Genomic DNA, 18,121 nt, shown 5'->3' with positions numbered 1-18,121 from the left:
CGGCTGTAATCTCACAACCACCCTGGAGCTGAGTTCCCTTTGAATTTCCTTGTTGAACTAGAGCCATGTCTTGCCTGTGGAGGGCCACGGTCGCATCTGCATATATGAGGAAAACCCGGAGCATTGGGTGGGAGATCAGCAGCCCATGACGGGCTGTTGCTTCAGGGGTGGAACAGCTCTCCAAGCCATGCCTGCAACAGGGCCTGGGACCCTCCAGATAGGCAGAGGTGGAGGGCAGGGTGTTGCTGCTATGGACCAGAAAATGTGCCATCACTCAATTAAAGCTTTAATCCCAAAATCATTGGGAGCTGTTGATGGGGATGGGTGGGAGAAGACTGGGTGCTCTCCTGAGACCTCTACTAAAGGCTGCAATGGGGCAATGGCTTTAATTTAGGCTAGTCTTGCACCCAGGGCTATGTTCCTCATTGTGAGCAGGAGCAGCCAGTGAGATGTGGAATTAACCTATGCTAACTGTTCAGCCTTTAGACATATTCTGTGCTTCATGGCCCACACTGACTTGTGTTTTCTTTTCCCTGAACAGGTCTATATCATCAATGTAACATGGTCTGACCTGACTTCCCAGATCATCTACCGGAGATACAGCAAGTTCTTTGACCTGCAGGTAAGCCTGTCTTGTCTAACATAAAATATTATTTCTACTCACACTTCTAGTCATGTTTCCAGCTGGCTTAATAGTGCCTTTAAATAAGGCTTTGTGCTTGTTTGGTCTGTTACATGTCATGATTTGAAACTTTTCAGACTCTGTCCTTGTAGGGTATAAGATAAGTGGGTGGTATGCTCACAGTGAGTAACTTGCACTGTAAAGACATTTAAAGCTGACATTTTCATGAATGGTTCCTATTGAAGAGGGGATCTAATTTTAAATACTTCAGATGCACTTAGAACAGAAAGAGCGCTACATTTTGGGCCCCCAGAAACTACTTACACAAGTTGCTGAAAACAACAGAGCTTTTGCACACTCCCACAGCAGTTCAGTAATGGAGATGGTACTGAAAACTTTCCAGACCCTCCTCCTAACCATCTACCCAGCCAGCCAGTGTCCTGGCTCTTGCTGTTTTGTACAACTCCTTTGCTGTATCCTGTGCCTGTATATTTAGATTTCATCGAAAGCTTTCTTGCTAGATAGCTGGTGACCGAAGTCTGAAGCCAGGAAATAGGAAAAATCCAAATTACAAAGTTTCACTGTGGGCATCAGCTACTTAATTTCTGCTCCTAGGCACCTGCGCAGGTAGGGAGAGCTTTCTGGCAGGTGTCCTATTTAGCAATAATCCAGATTCATTGATACCTTCGTATCATTGTACCTTTGTAGGCAGCAAAACTGTAACTGCCTGGGGTGAAAACAAAAGCTGTGGTTTGACAGACTCCATAACTTTGGGGGAAATGTCAGTTTTGGGCTGGAGCTTGTGTTTGGAGCTGGGCTGTGGTTAGAATATCAAGTGAGTCCTCACAGCCAGTGTTAAGGATGTACACAGCTGGCTGAGCTGTGTCCTGGGAAATAACATCGAGCCTTTTTGCCGTGATAAATTAGGAAGGAAAGGGTTCTTCCCTTGGGTACCTGATCTGAGATACCTTGAAGAGTCCTAGTTTCATCGTTGCTCCCCTTTATGTGTAATTTCTGGTACTTGGACACCTGAAGTCTCTAGCCTGTTTTGCAAGCTATATTGGTTATGGCCTCCTGGATTTTCTGGTAGAAAATGGGACCATTTCTATGGCTGGTCGTGATTTCTGTGTTTGCTGCGTGGCTGGAAAAGAGGGATGTTCTTATGCTTCCTCCTCTGCCCCTTTCCACTTCTTACTGGGCTGAAGTGCCAGGCCTGCCAGTCCCACTGCTGTGAAGAGTATGTTAATGTCTTCTCTGTGTCTGATGTACCTACTAAAGATGCACAGCTTTGTAATCACAAACATTTGTTGTCAGCATGCGGATTGTGGCCAAAACTGTTTCTTTCTCTCTCTTCTTTTTCTTTTCACCCCAGTTCTGTTTTCATGTATATGTTCTTCTGGGTCTCCTGGCCTTTCCTGGTAGGTTTGAAAAGTTCCCATCAAGCGTGGAGTTATCAATGGGGTTAGTGTGTTGGACAGGAAATGATGTCTCAATCAGGGAGTGAGTCCTGAAAGGTCCCATTGATAAGTGCAAGGGGGCCTAGCGCCAGTGGAAAACTCTCGCTTGCACAACGCTTCTCCCCCCACGAGAAAATACGACAAGAAAGTAACAAAATTCCCTTCCTTAACCCTTTAACCTCCCAGGGATCTCTGTCAGGGCCACCACTGCGTGAGCAGTGACAGCCCTCTGCAATAGCCTCTTTAGCTCTTGCAGCATGGGGCGCACAGTTACTGAAACTGAGGTCTTCACCTGGGGTTTCTACAGTTTTGTAGTGTCTCTGTAAGCATGTCACTGTGGCGATCTGTGCCTCAGTTTCCCAGCTGTAAGATGTGGACAAGGCCCTGTGTGCTTAGGTGCTGTAAGGTGCTTTTAGACTCCCAGAGGTAATAAGTGATTTCCATCCCCACCCCCCCCTTCTATTATTTTTTCTGGGCTTTTGATGCTGCCTGAGCATCTCCTAGGTGAAGCAAGGGAAATGTGCTTTGGGTCTTGAATTGCAACTTGTATTTACAACTCTAATGAAACCTGCAAAGGGAATTGGAAAAGCAAATGAAACGTCAGGGCACTTTGGGAAACCCTTGCATTTTGGGAAACCTGTGGCTTGATGTGCAGTGATTCTTGCTCAACAGCAGATTTGCTCCAGATAAGGGGATGACCTGTGCTTTCCAGAGTTTTGGTGGAAGCTTGAACTTCTAACCTAGCACTGGTCGGACCTGGATTTTGCAACCTGATACCATGCATGGTAATGTGGCCTTAGCATAATCAATCTACTTCGGTAATGTCACTGCTTATCTCCATGAGGCCCTTCCAGTAGAAAATCAAGCGAATGCTCAGTGAGTAATGCTCAGTCGATTCACGGGCACCACTCGTGTCCGAAACAGCTGGAGTCTGCAGGTCTCTGCCAGCTCCACTCGTCCCACTGTGTCCACAACAGAACTGCACTTCAGGGCTTCCTAAGCCTGCACATGTCTCATTTGCTCTTGACTGGAAGTGGAGGAACAAGGGCTGACTTGTAATGACTTAATCAAGGCTGCAATGCCTGGTGTTGACAGTGACACTGGATAGGACCCATGGGGAAACCTGGGGGGCTGCCCAGGGGCAAGGACGGAGGAATACAGATAATTAATTTCACTACTGCAATTTCGTGTTTCTTTAAAAAAGAGCCCACCCTTCCCCAAATGGCTGTCTCTGTGGGAAGTGGCTCAGAGGTTTTGAGAACCCTTGCATTACTAGATACTGGGTTTTTTGAAACACTTCATAGCAAATCCTCTTAGACACTGCAGGCAGTAAGAGGCTGCTCTGTCCCAAGGATTCAACTCCAAAAAGTGTTTGGTTGTGCTATTTCAGCAGCACATATGCTTGAATTGGGATTCAGGTTGTTTTCAAGATAAGTAATAGGGCAGTGAGACTGGACATACCATGGGCTTTGGAAGCTGGAGCTTGCCCCATGAAGGTGTGAGAAGTACAGCAAATAGAACCCAATGCAACAAGCCAAGTGTCAGCACTGTCCTGCTTCAGTGAGGGCTAGAGATCTATAAATACAGGCTTAAATTAAATCAGGGCGTTGCTGCATCATTTAATTGTGCAACCAAGTCACATCTGCTGCTGAGCATGGGTCAAATGATGGCAGCAAAATACATGTGGGTGCCAATGTTTCAGTAAATAGGATTGAAAGTATTGAATTAACTCTGCATAGATGAAAGCATTATGATAAATTGCTTGTCAAGTCCAATTACCTGTTGTCTTTCACCCTGGGGAGGCATTTGCACCTGAGCACCACATGGGGTCAAAGCCACCTCCGAATGTAATATTTTAAGTGCTGCTTTCTTGTGCACTTGCCCACCATGCAGAACAGGGGACTGTGAAGTATGCATCACTGGGAGAGTGATGTGAACATCACCTGTAGGTAGTGCTGACCCTCATGACGGGCTGGTGGCTCACTGAGGTATGTTCCCTGGATGCTGTCTGAGGGCTCCCATCCTTGCTGATGGATTTGCTGGTGGTGATAGCAGAATCCTGTCCTGAGCTGGTAGTTCAGCAATGCTCCTGTTGTCCCCAGAGGAGCTGAGAAAGAACAATGTTTTATTGGGATAGCAGGGATAATTCCTGGTGTTTGCACTCTGTGGTAAAAGACATCTATAGGTGTCAGGTACACATTTTTCTTGCTGGAAAGTGCTTTTGGAGGCTGTTAGCAGGATGGGGATTTGCATTTGAGCATGGGCATAAATAATTACCCAAAGCACAAGTTGGAGAACTGTGGAGATGCAGCCAGCTTACCTTCCCAGTGGCCATGCTGGGCTGGAAAGCAACAACAAAGTTTGCAGCTGGCAAGTATGAAGGGTGGCTCTTTCCCCACTCCCCGTATCACCCTTCCAGTTGCTCAATACCACCTTGGGCTTTTCATAGATGTTATGACCCCAGTTGGGTGCTGCCCCTTGCTGCTGAGAAACCCTCTCCCCAGCAAAGTGAGCAGGCAAAATGTGACCAAGCTTCAGTGCCTGGTGTCTTAGCTTGAATCACCAGCAGCTCATCTGCATTTTTATCCAGTGACTCCAAATGTTCTGGTCTGATTTCATGCCTGTGTTACTTGGTACCTGGAGTCAGAGTATGAACAGGACCAGAGTCTCAGCAGAGGGACCAAACCCTATGTTCAGATACTGGCCTCTCCATCGCTCCCATGAGGATGGCTGGGTCTCTGTGTGTGGAGCTGGGGGAAGATCCTTTCTCACAGTAGCGAAATACAGCTTTCTCCAAGGCAAAACACAGCAGCTGGCTTTAGCGGCATGCCATAATCCCACGTTGTGTGTTTCTGGCTGCACAAGAGGCAAACGACATCCCCGCTGGAGCTGTGGCAGGAATGTTAGGTAGGCAGATCGCCGTCTCTCCACACAATGACCCACACAGATGTTTTGGCTGCAGGGAGACATCTGAAATGTCACAATTTTGAAAAGGCAAATAAACAAGGCTCTGTTCAAGCATTCACTTTGTGTATCAGTTAGCAAAAAATTATCTGCCTGATGTGGTCTGCTGATCTAAGCAGGTTTTCTTCAAAGTGGCGCAGAAAGAGGAACTCACTAGCAGCCAATTAGAACATTAAAAAAAATAAAGAATATCAAGAATTTTATTAGGGAGCGGAAAGAGATGTAAGTTGTTTTCAGACTGACGATAAAACATCAAGGGCTTCATTTGTTATTGCTGGGGTCATCCTGATTGTTTATAGTGCTATAATGGAGTAACTGAGCATTGAAGAGGACATTAAACAAAAATGGTACTACAAAAAACAGTAATTGCAGTTTGTATAACTGCTTTTCTTACTCAGACTGGAGTTCATCCGAATGCTGCTGCTATTGATTGTTCTTCCGTTATGTGCTCTTCTGTACAAACATCCCTTTCTCTGTTACCCCAAGCTGTATCAAATATTGTAACATCCACTCTCATTTCCAGTTCGGTGGTTGTAACTGTACCACGTGCCTGAGCACCCTGTATTCCACCAGGTTACTATGATTTGAATCAGGACCTTGTGGCAGTGGGGTGCAGGCTTTCTGGGGCAGAGCAAAGGGGGAATTGCAGCAGGGTACTTGCAGGGTAGGTGCCTGATGTGATTCTGATGGAATTGTGTATATTCACTCCATTAGTTAGTTTAGGTTAATTGCCCAAGTGGAGAGCTAGAGTGCTAAATCTGGTGGTCCAGCGCAGTCTAACTCAGTAATGACTGTTCTTGTAGAACCTATGATATTTCATGTTGTAACATTCATGCTTTTAGCTCTGCAGGAGCGGTGAATCAACAAGCTCAAGCATGCGCTAAATTTATCAGTAGTGAAGAGTATAGGTAAGAATGCAACGGGGCAAGCATGCTCCCACATTTGCAAATGCTAACTCCTGACCCTCAACCTACCAGGCCTTTTTAGCAGGATGAGCGGAGTCACCGCCTGGTCTTCTCAGCCATCCACAGCAGCAGGGTCACTCTGCAATGTGTGATGCTCTCTTCCATAGGTGCCACCCTGCGCGTAGCTCCTGGCACTGTGGGAAGGGAAGAACGGCTGTTGATGTGGCTCCGCGCGTGATGCAGCTTGCCCCTCTCCCAGCGTGGGAGGTTTGCGTTAAAAAAATTCCCAGCCTTTGACAAGCTCAGGGAGTGTTTCTGTTGGGCTATGTGTGTGCGTCTGAGGGTGCGTACAGAAACCAGCAGGAGAGCTGGAGGAGAAGGTGGGGTCGGATAGGGCAGGGGAGGAGGTGGGGAGGAACAGCATGGCAGAGGGTTGTTGCATTAAGCTGTGATGCGAGGGCACAGTGAAACGTAAGGCCAAGGGGGAGAAAGGGAAGACTTTACTTGCTGGCATTGCTCCTGCTAGGCTATGTTGACAGCAGGGGATCTGGGCTCTGCAGTCAAAGCATGTGCCTCCCTCTGTTCTGGGCTGTGCTGGCCTTGGCCAGGATGGTCTGGGTTGCAAGGATCAAATTTCTTCTGCTCCCATTCCCTCGGTGTGGGATGCTGGGCCTCAGCACCCTGGCCCTGCTGTAGATATTGAAGCTGCTGTGAAATCCTCCTCCAGACCAGAGGCCTGGCTCCATACCTGACCTGTGAGGTTCAGACCCAGGGTTTGGCTTCAGGGCCATCCCCGATAGTCATGGGACTGTGGGGATGGAGTTACTCCAGCAGTTGGGATGTAGGGTTTGGTTTGAAAACAGCTTCCTTAAGAGCAGGACTGAAAGTGAAACAAGCCTGGGAAAATTCAGAGGAAATCTGAACGTGGCTCTGGCAACATGTCTGTTCCCAAAGGTCAGCCCCGGCTCCTTGAGGAGAAATGGCACGTCCTTTCTTCTGAGTAAACACGGGCCAGTTGTCCGCTGCTGCTGTCCTGGACAGTGTGTGGAGAGGCCGGCAGTGGCGAGGTTTGCAGGCGATGCAGAAAACCAGATTTCCAGGAGGAGCCCTGAGCTGCCGGCTGTGAGGGCTGACCGTGCCTCCCATGTTTCAGCAGCTGTGCTGGAGCTCCTGGTGCAGCCACGCTTGCAAGACTTGGCTCTTGGTAGCAGAGACCCCCCCCAGTGCCTGCCCTCAGAAAAATAGCCCGGCGGCAAGCTTGCCAGTAACAGGGGTTGCTGGGGTAATTGAGATGCCTCTGGAAAAAAAATGAATAGCTGATATGGTTATTGAGCTGGGAATAGTTGTCTTAGCTGATTTAGAGGCTATTTAAATATTATTTGTCCTTCTAGCCCTCAGTCAGTGCCTTAGGATACCAGCTGGCTTGGGGCAGTATCTTTGTCTTCAATGAATAAATGGAATTGTTTATAGTTCTCATTTCCATCATTATTTAAATGTTTGCTTGGCAAAACAATCTGTTCAGTTTCCAGTATTTGTTTCTAAAGAGACTTTACACGTCAGACAAAGGTGAGGGCCATGATGGGGAAACGGCAAAGTGTCTGCCAAGCTACAATAGAGGCCGCGTTCAATGAACACGTCAAATAACCTGCAGTTGAGAAAGCAACCCAGCCTATGGGAACCCTCCCCTTCGCACTTCTGCGTTTGAGTGCTGTTGAGGCATAAAGCTGACACTTGAATATTGCCTGTACTCTGCAGCGTGGGAATCTTCTGCATGGTGGCTATGGGGTGATATTTGCTGCTCAGTGCCAATTTAATATACTCCCCAGCCTGCCCCATGTGCAGGTCTGGCCAGGACACGGGCGAGCTTAAAAAGTGAGGTGGTGGCTTAGCTACCTCCTCAGGGTGTGATGGCAGTAAGGCAAGAGCAGAGGTGATACCCACACTACCCCATCTCGGTGGTCTGAGGATTCAATACAGATGCTCCTCTGTAACGATAGGGAATGGATTTTGCTATCAAAGGATTAAGGTTTTTATTTTCTCTGGGGGCTGCTGTGGGTCAGAGGTGAGTCTTCCAACGGTGCCACCGTAACCTCTCACTGTGCAGAAAAGGCTTTGCAATTCCAGGAACACCCACAGGAGTCTTACATGTTCTGGACAATGTAGCAGAGAGGTTTTAGAGCTCTGGTTGAGTGGTTGCCCTGACCCCACTGTGGGACGGGCATCTCTGGAAGCTGCATCTTTGAGGGTTATGTCCTCCTCCATTCCCTTGCAGCACAAGACCAGGGTTCTGGACCCTGCCATGGCATCAGTGACTGATGGATGCTGTTTGAGGTCATTGCACCACAAGGGCATTGTTCCATACAATGCTGATATTCTTCTGGATGTTGACAAGTCCTTATTTCCCCAGTGTTGATATCCTGCGTGTGGAATCAGTAGTATTGAAACATTTCATCACACCATCAAGAAGCTTTTGCTTTATCTGACCCAGATTAAATACTAATTCACTTCTAAGGTCTTACAGGAGCATGACATCAAGTGGCAGGCTGCTCCAAAGATGAGTTTTTCTCTCCATCCTTGTGATCTCCTCATGTGCTGTGCAGCGACAATCTGAGCTGCTCCAGAGGGGCTGTGCAATTAGTGATCTGTTCTGATTGCTGAAAGGAATTCACTGTCTCTGCTGATTTCCTGCCTTTTGCAGCCTCTGAGCAGAAGTTCAACACTGGTAGATCTTTGTTAGCATTCAGTTTATAGCTCTTCTTTAGGCATGCTCCTGATCCTAGAAGTAAAACAAAGTGTAATTAAGCTAAGGGTTCTATATGTAGTTAGATAAATGTGTAGGCATTTGTTGTCATTGTGGGTTTTTTTGTTGTTTTGGTTTTTTTATTTAGAAATATTGGGAGCATCACAAAGAGGTTCTTGACTTCTTTACTGTGTCCTTTTAACTATACATGGTCTCCTACTGCTATTCCTCCACCTTCTTAGAAAGCATCTTCGATCATCACTGTAGGGAAAGTGTGCATGTGAATGCACACAGACATTCTTGATTCCTGCTGGAATAAATCAGAATTGCTCAACTGTGTGCTTTTGGCCAGCAGATAAACTTTACTTGTCAAGAGGATCCTGTGTCCCTGGGGCCAAGGGGACTGTGGGTTTTCAGCCTGCTGCTTCCCTGGAGCACTGTGCAGCTGCAGAGTGCAGCTCTTGGACGGTGTGTGATCCATGGTGGACAACGCTTTGGAAATTGCTGCCTCTCACAGTGCTGGGGTTTGGGTTTTGATCTGCACGATTTCGTGAGTCTTGGATTGCACATGCAGTGCCCTGTAAATCTCATCAGCCAGGGGAGAGTGTGAAGTCCATCCCCAAGGTGTGTGATCGTGCTGGGATGGCGATGACTGCCAGCTCCGCTTCATGGAGGAAGGCCTTAGGGGGTTCGGAGGGGAAGGTGCACCGGGGTGTGGAGTGGAAAAGTGGCTCAGATTTCAGGTGGAGAGTGAGAGCTCATAAAGCAGAGTTCCCCTGGGAGCCCCAATCTCCAAAATAGCAGCTGTGGGAAGTGTTGCAGTTAGGAGACCCAAGCAAGCGGACTGGAGCTTCCCCTGGCTACAGAGTTACAGGTACAGTTGGGGAAATCTTAGAAATGAAATGAGTTGCAGAGGTCAGCAGCGATGAACTCTCACTGCTTATAAAGGGCCCAATGGGGTGTGTTTTTTGGAGGGTGTATGGTCTTTATGAGTATGAGAGAGAAGCCTGCACTGAAGGCTCTTGGCCCAAAGCTGCATAAGCTTTGGGAAAGATTTGGGAAGGTTCAGCTGTGATGCCAGTTCCTGGTGCAGCTTCTCTCTCCAGTTCAGATCTGATGGCTGTAAAGTGATACCAGATGTTCACGTATTCATGGGATAGTATTTTTAGACTGAAAAAGTCTCTGTGAATATTATTTGGAAGCTATAAACAAATTGCTTTACCTGCTTTTTGTGTGCATGCATTTTTTTATGAATTATCTAGAAAGAGTTTAACTTGGGTGGATTTGTCCAACCCAAGAATCTCAAGGGAGTGCTGCAGAACTGTAATGGATAGCAGATTTCTCAGTGGACAAATTCGCATTGTCTGGAGTAGGAACCTGGTTTATAAAGGATTAAAGCCACTCTGCTGGGGAACAGGAAGGTTAGCTTATATTCTAGTATCAGATACTCTGCATCCACCATTTGAACTAAACAAGCTTGTTACCTGCAAAGATCCTTCAAGATCCTTGAAGAATATCCAACTCCACTTACGGACCTGTAGCAAGCACAGAAAGCAGTGAAATTGGTCAAAAGAGTTATTTGCTTTGAATTATTCCCTTGCTTTCTAGAGGTTTGGTTTATGTAAGTTGTTCTTCTTATCAGTAACTACATCCCACGCCTATTGCTGACCTGGAGGCTGTGAGGACCGTGGGGACCCCACAATGTGGGAAGGGCTCTTCTGGATACAGCCACAGAGAGGAAAAGCGATAAGTTCTCCCAAATGAACTGAGTCGACTTACATCAGCTGAGGGGGATTCAGACCTATTTTCATAGCTGTTGGTTGATTTTCATGTTAAAAATCAAATGCAACAGGAACATGAGTCCTTGCAAAGTTGTGGTGCTAATGGAAATCTAAAAACATGCCTGAAATTGTCAACAATTCTGAACCATGATGGAAAATTTTGGTATTGGGCCCAGGCCTGCTGTTTGTGTGCCTGGACAGTATCTCATACAAGGGATTATGCAGATTCATGGTAAAACTGGGGTGAAAGTCTTTCTTCAGCGGAGCCTGTCAAGGCTCAACATACACCTCCTTTGTCATCCCTCGTCCATCTCCATTATTCTGGTGTTGGAAGGTCTCATCATAGCCCATTAGGTTCCCTCAGCAGGATTTAAAGCTCAGCCTTGGGAGGAGCCCACTTGTTTGTTAACCTTGTTCCAGGTTTTGTTTGCTGGAACAATAAAACACGGGAGAGGAGTTCGGCTGTGGGACTGGCCCCATCCAAAGCTACAGCTCTGAGGCTGCTCTCACACAGGCAGTGAATTCTCCAAATGCCACTTTATTAGCACATTTCCTCTTTTACCAGAGATCAAGATCAGACTTTTTTTTTTTCTGGAATATCTGTGTGAAAATTAAATTCTTTGGCAGGATTTTTCCATGGCCTTTCTTCCCTGAAGCACCCAAGTCCAAAAAGTTCAGGCATGACAATTCCACCCCCTCTACCGCTTCACCGCTCTCCCCTAATCGTACTCAGCTTTCAATTATTTATACTGCCGGAAAATCGCATGGAGTTCACACCCCCAGCCCCGAAACACAATTCTGCTTTTGTGTGGGGAATACAATCCTTCACTTTCATTAAGTGTGCAGAGACCAAGATGAGAAGTGCCTGTTGTGTTCGCATCCCTTGGCTCGCGATGAGAGGAGCTGGTTGTTTTCGCAAACGTCCTAAATAGCCCTGCAAGGGTTACGGGGAGTTTATTTACATTATTACATTTAAGTGCAAATAGAAAATTGCTCGGCCATAATGGAAAGGTTATGCAGGGCTCTGTCAGGGCTCTTTTCCCTGCCACCTCGCCCCTCCCAGCTTTCTGCTCCTACAGGCTCAGATGTGGGAAGGCTGTGTCTGGAAGGAGCTGTAGCTCTTGGTCCTGTTACGCCAGGGTTTGCTTACAGGACAAACAAAAGCATCAACTGGCGTCTCTTCCACTGTGGACTGCGCGTAGTCCTGCCTGCCGTAGGAAAGGCTCCTGATCAGGCTCCCCCCAGCCTGATTTATGAGTGTTGGGTGCTATTTGCTTCTTCCCCGGAGCACCTGAATAACTGACCTTTTCTGCAGAAGCGGCGTACAGAGCGTGAAGTTGGGAGTTTGTTTTCCGCCCTATTCCCTTCTTGCTTGCCTAGAGTTGTGGCGTGCTTCTCCTTTTCTGCAGGCAGAGCGGTTTCATGTCTCGTGCAAACACAAGTATTCCCACTGCAGAACTGTCTTTTGCAATTTCCCCTTTCCCTTCTTCAGGGGAAGCATCGATGAGTCTCCATGGAGCGGTCAGGGGAGCAAAACCCACAGAGGAGCCATGCTGCCGAGCAGATGAGTGGTGAAGTCATTTAGAAAGCAAGAATACTGGTGGTCTGAGGGAAGCACAGCCTTGTGCACAGTCATTTCTGGGTGCCCTGTTTGAACAACACCTGGCCAAGCTGGGGGCTTTGCTCTCTGCCTTTTGCTTTTCATTTAACAGGAGAGATCTGGTCTATAGGATCTGTGCAGGAAAGGGAGGACTGGAACTCTTATAGTATGTCAGATCCTTTGGCACTGCCCTGGCTGGTAACCCACTGACTCCACACCTTTCGCTGAGCATTTACGTGTACAAGTGCCTGTAACCATAGTTTTCTGAAGCTACCCCATTTAACTGTTGGGTCAGCATTTGCTCCTCCTTGCCCATGCCCAGCAGAAGCATGGCAGGGATGATGGTCCCTTGGCATGTGTGTGTGAGAGGTGTCCTGGGAGCATGCCACGAGCGTGTTTCTGACCCGCAGCGTTCCCAGGTCCGAACCCTGAGAGCTTCATTCTGGGTAGGAGCCACAAGTACGTAGCAGCAAGTCGCACTGTTCGGGCCCGTGACTGCAGCAGGGCGGCGAGAACTGCAGCTGTCCCTAATGGTGCAGGCGGCTCCTTGGACGTGGGACTCGTTCAAGTGCAGGTTGGGACTCCGTGAGGGTGCAAAGCGAGCAGAGCAGGGAGCTGCAGTCCAGCGAGGAGGTTCATGCTTTGGAGCACATTGGGTTGGTGACAAATTCTTGATTGGCAGAAGCTGTGAACAAGCTCGCAAAGGACTAAGCAGAGACTCAGAAAAGCATCACTGTGTGTTTAAGATAATTTCTGTAAATCTGCAGTGCAAGCAAGACTCTCTATCACAGCCGTTCATGAGGCATCAGTGTCGATGCAGACGTGTCTCTGATTCACCAGGTGCAGTCAAGGGCAGATCCTAATCGATTTAGTAGTGTTTTTGCAAACTGAGTTAACATCGCAGCTGTGCGCCTGGGTCTTGATGCATTTGTTTTTTTAAGGGTGTGCTGAGAAAACCAGTGGGACTTGCTGAGCTGCTACCTTCAGCCAGGTGTTTTGAGAGAGGTGAAGGACAAACCATGAAAACACTGTGAGAGAGAAAAATGGCAAATGGGAAGGAATTAGAAAGCAAACCAGAAAAGGACTAAGTAAAATGAGAACAGGGAAAAAATTCTTTCAAAGGACTAAGGTGAGTGTAATGATGAAAGTTTTGTCTTACAGGGAGTATATCTTATCCAGCTAGAGCAAAAAATATTTCACGGGCTTTTCTTTTTATCTGCATAATCTCTGGCTCTTGGCAACCCAGTGAGCTGGGACTGGCCTTTCTGTGGTCTGGGAAGCTTTGAAATCCCAAGTCCAGGCTTGTCCTGGTCACTACAGTGATATGCTGCTGCTGCTTGAGCAAAACTAGTGTGTGTGTCTTCTTGGTGAAGAAAATATGTTGTAGGATGGCACACTGCGAACACCTATGTCCGTGTAACAAGTCCAGGTTGTCTTGTAGTTTTTGGTGCATTGGTGGCTGTTCGTGCAGCTTTGCAAAAACCTCTGTAGCCATTTGTGATGCATTGTGTTACTGTGCTGAGGGTTAGAGGGTGCCAGTCTCCGACACATCTCACTTGCATGTAAGGGTAGGATTTAGCATTTGATGTTTCAGGAGGTGGCAGAGATTTGTTTGCCATTGGGATCTGGGAATAAGGCAGATGGAGCAGTAAAAGGTGGTGTGTTCCATGAAGGTAGTCCCTGGCTATCCTAATGCAAAGGGAGAAGTTTGCAAAAAGTGTTTCTAAGGTGGAGAGAAGCCCTGCAAAGTTTCAGGTTTGTTCTGGGTGTGGGACAGCCCTGGATTATACAGCTGAGCAGGGCTGTGCTGTGGGCTGCAGGAGCACTAGGGCTATAGGTTCCTGCCGGTTGCTGTTAAGAAACCTCATGTCAAATCCTGTTCCACTCTTAGGTCAAAATATATTTCATCGCCTTAGCATGGAGATGTTTTTGGTGTAATTAGGAACTGGAAGTCTGTGGTGTGGAACAAGGAGTGGGGAACTGCTGGTGTGGCAGGAAGGTTATCTGGAAATATCCACCCATAAAATGGGGGCTATAATCAGCCCTCCTGGAGAAAGTTTATTCATTAATGTTTGTAAAATGCTTTGAAGTCTTCGGCTGGGAGTCTTTTTAATAGAGCTAAATGTTAGTTGTATTGCAGTAGCTAAGCCAGACCTTAATAACCATGTTCCTTTTCCTCCCCCCAAGCCCCCAGCCATTTCTGAGAGGGTTTGGTGAAGAAGTGAAACATCAGCAGAGTGACCAAAGAGAAGTGAACTGCTCAGCAGAAATATAAATAGTGCTTTTCTGTCTTGGGATTATGTCCTGGTCCCATGGACTTTTGCTGCCAGGAGTGGAATTTATAGAAGAGATGAGGAGTTTATTTCCAGGCTTGTACCATGTTATCCCAGTTGGTAACTGGTTTAGGGTCCCCTTGTGTTAGTACTTATTGGTGCCCTTTGGGTGATTAAAGTCATCCTAGCTTGTCTCAATGGGAAGTCATCATAGCAAGACTGGCATGCTGGGATGGGAGGGAGCCATGGCTGTTGATGGGATGCATGGCGAGCAGGGGGAAGACTTCGCTGGGCGAAACAAGGAGGTCCCAGAGCAGGATGCAGGGCTGAGCTGGTTTGATGGGGTGCTCAGCTCTGGCTGCCCATAAGTGCCCCTTGCTCCATGCCTATCCGTTTCCTACAGCATTGCCTATCCCCTATCGATAACAGAGTAGCATTTGCCTTTTGATTTGCTTGATTTCTGGTGTCAGGAGGTAAGGCTTGGTGATGGTGCTGGTGGAAGCAAGGGTCATTTCCTATCATATGAAGGAAATGGGGCGGGCTCAGTCCATGCTGTGTCCCCAGAGTACCTGTGGATGGGATCGCAGCATGGAGGCAAGCAGGTAAACGGGTGCATCGGGAGTCGTGCTGTGAGGACACGTCCCAAAGAGTGAGCTGCTGTTACGAAATTGTTCTCTGGGCTTGCACCCATTTGCTTTGGGTGGCAACTAGGAACACCTCATTAGTGTGGCCTGATGTGTCATGTGCTCAGACATGGCTGATAACCTTCCGGGACAGCAATGACACCCCGGCTCCTTATGCATCTGTTCCCTGGCCTCGCCCAGGGTTAGGCTGGGATGGCTTCTGCCTCAGGGACTGCGTTGCTGATCATTGACTGAAGATTTGAGTTGCCAATGTATGCCTTGGTGTGTGGGAGGCTGCTTTGCATTGGGATGATGGGTCTCAACTGGGTGAGGAAGGAGATGTCTCCAACCTAGAGGCAGAGCACGCTATATTGCATGCACCCTGTAGCAAGGATTCTGGGAAGGTGGCTTGGCAAAGCAGAGAGGAGCCAGTATCTTCCCCAGAAACCTGACGTTTCTAGTGACCTGTCCTTCGAAAGCGCCCTCTGATCGTGGAGCTCGCAGCCAAAGGCCGACCCAGCCCTTGCCTCTAATCTCATGTTTCCTCTCTGAGTCTGGTCCCTGGAAAGATGCAGCTCTCCAAGAAGACATTCCAGGGGGGTTTAATCACTGTGCTTGCTGCAGCCCTGCTGTCCTTGTGGTCTAAGCACCTGCTGTTTCATTTAATTAGCAACAAATGGGAGGCATAGGGTGGGGGGGGAGAGAGAGCAGCACCCTGGTGAAGTATTATTTGCTGCGATGTGATGTATTTTATTTTGGGTTCGGAATGGAGGCCATGAGGAACATTTTCCAGAGAGCTCCATAAACCACCTCCGTTCACAGGGTGATTATTTGAGGAGGGAGGGGGGTGTGGATTTAAATCGGTGCCGCTAATTTCTGCAAACAGCCACATTATTTTTAATTCATACTCCAGACTCCCTCCACCCATGGCTTGATGTTAGGAGCTGTGAATTTTCCACGTCATAACAAAGTCCCTCTATAAAAGGGAGCCCTTTAAATATATTTTTAAAAATTGATTTCAGATACGTCAGGCTCTCAAGTAAGTCAGTCTTCAGAATGGAAAACTAACTCTTTCCTTCCCTCATGGTGACCTGTTAATTTATTTGTATTTCAGTAGCACATACCAGCTCTGAGCAGAGGTAGGTCTCTCTGGTGTTAGGGGCTGAAAAATGCATGAGAGGCCGCACACCCTGATGAATATTAGTTGAAAGAAATAATCCCTTTTTTCACCATGATTAATTAAGCTTGGGAGCTCTCTGTTGAGATAAAAGCATTACATTGCTAGCAGCATTTTACCAGTGCAGGGAAGGGAGATGGGGACAACAGGGGCGAGGCTTGCCCCTGCCCTTGGGACATCAGCAGCCACAGCTTGGTGCAGGGAAGGTTACAGTGCAGCTTCCATGTGCTCCAGCCCACCAGCATTGGGGGCTGTTTTTCTCCATGGGGCTGGCAGGTTTAACAGTGATGTCTCATACTGCTACATCTGGTGCAAACTGTAATTCACAGTCTAAAGACACATAAGGTGTATTGGCCTTCTGGCTTACTTTCTTAGGGTGGTTAAAGCACCACAAGGGCTGCAAGGAAGACCACTGTATTTTTTTTTTCTTTTGCCCTGACCCGACTAAAGCAAAAAAGCTGGGTTTTAGAGATTTGGGCTTTGAATTCCCTGTTCTGCAAGAGCTTTCATCTCCCATGGATTTTGAGAGGATAAATTCATTTGTGGCCATCAGGTGCCCAGATGCAGCTGTGACTGGGGTCATGATAAAAAGTCAGACTGATTGTTTTGTTCTCGTGTGGAGTTTTAAATTCAGTCCTGGATATTGGGTTCTGGTCCAAGGACAGTAAAAGTTCACAGAAAATTCTCATCTTGTGAGATTGTCATAATCTTGAACACCAGAAATACAGAAATTCTTGCTCTGTGTCCATCCTATAGGCCTTCAGTATTAGAACAGAATAGAGTATTTCAGTTGGAAGGGACCTACAATGGTCATCTAGTCCAGCTGCCTGACCACTTCAGGGCTGACCAAAAGTTGAAGCATGTTATTAAGGGCATTGTCCAAATGCCTCTTAAACACTGACAGGCTTGGGGCATCGATCACCTCTCTAGGAATTCTGTTCCAGTGTTTGACTACCCTCTCGGTAAAGAATATAAGCCAGTTTGTAGTTATTCATTGCCTACACAATCCTTGTGTGCTCACTGCTGTCAGTGGCACTGTAATAGCTCCTGGAGATGTCCCAGTTGGGAAGGCAAATGTAAGACAGGTTTCCCTGGGAGGGGAATTTGATTGTACCTGAAAATCCAGTGGCATCGCGGAAAAAAGAATCACCTTTGCATGAAGTGCCGAAGCATGGAAAAGTGGTCCTTCTGCAACCTCGAAACCATTGATTTTGCAGAAATTGGCTCTTCCTCTTGCTTTTCTGAGTAGTTTCATTGTTTTTTCATCTGCTTGCAGGCACACAGAGCACCTGCACATCTCGTGGACCTGGCAGACTCCTGCGAGTCAGCATTATGCTGAGAATCAGCCTCATAACCCCCCAGCAGTATCTCTTCATCCTCTTAGTTTTTCCTCCTTTCTTTATATTCCTATCTGATGTTAGAAATAGGTTCTTTCTGCGTGGATCAAATCTGGAAGCAGTACCTCGAGGGACACATTAAGATTCAGGATACAAAATTTGGAGTTCTTTTTCCAGCTTTGACATTTGAGAGATGCTTTTAAGTAGATGAGATACTATTACAGTGTCAGCCCATCTGTCACTGGAAGTGTTGATGTTTGAGTCATATACTTCTGCTCTGTTTTAACAGAAAGGCAAGTGAAGCTCTCTGGCGGTTTGCCTTGTTGCATGCCTCAATATGGCTAAGAAGGGAAATTTGTTTTTGTTTTCAAGACTCTGTTGTTTTTGCACTGTTTAATGCTGTTCAGTCCCACATCCAGGCAAGGGGATTGCCTGCCTAGGCTGCTCTTGCTGCTTGTAATGGAGAACAGCCCCTTTGCATGCCCCTTCACCTGCTGGTGCTTGCTTTCGAAATATGAGCATCTTCCTCCAGCTTCAAATCCTTCTCTATGTTGATACTAATCTGCAAGGTTCAAAGCAGGGGTGAGATTTCAAAGCCTTCTTAACCATGTTAGATCTGCAGTGTGATGCTCAGGCCGTGTT

At 47.3% G+C, this 18,121-nt stretch overlaps 1 protein-coding gene across 2 annotated transcripts in view; it reads left to right on the top strand.

The window, feature by feature from the left end:
* The window catches only part of SH3PXD2A (SH3 and PX domains 2A), a 269,677-nt gene that overhangs the window by 45,140 nt on the left and 206,416 nt on the right, over positions 1 to 18,121 (top strand). For both annotated transcript variants that reach the window (XM_075026320.1, XM_075026319.1), the window contains exon 2: positions 542 to 622. In XM_075026320.1, coding sequence (XP_074882421.1) covers positions 542 to 622 — 81 coding nt within the window. The remainder of the gene's footprint in view (positions 1 to 541; positions 623 to 18,121) is intronic.

Source organism: Buteo buteo, chromosome 4 (genome assembly GCF_964188355.1).
Source record: "Buteo buteo chromosome 4, bButBut1.hap1.1, whole genome shotgun sequence".
NCBI classification, from domain to species: Eukaryota; Metazoa; Chordata; class Aves; order Accipitriformes; family Accipitridae; genus Buteo; species Buteo buteo.
The sequence above is the reverse complement of the archived record's forward strand: the minus strand, read 5'-3'. Positions and strand labels throughout refer to the sequence as shown.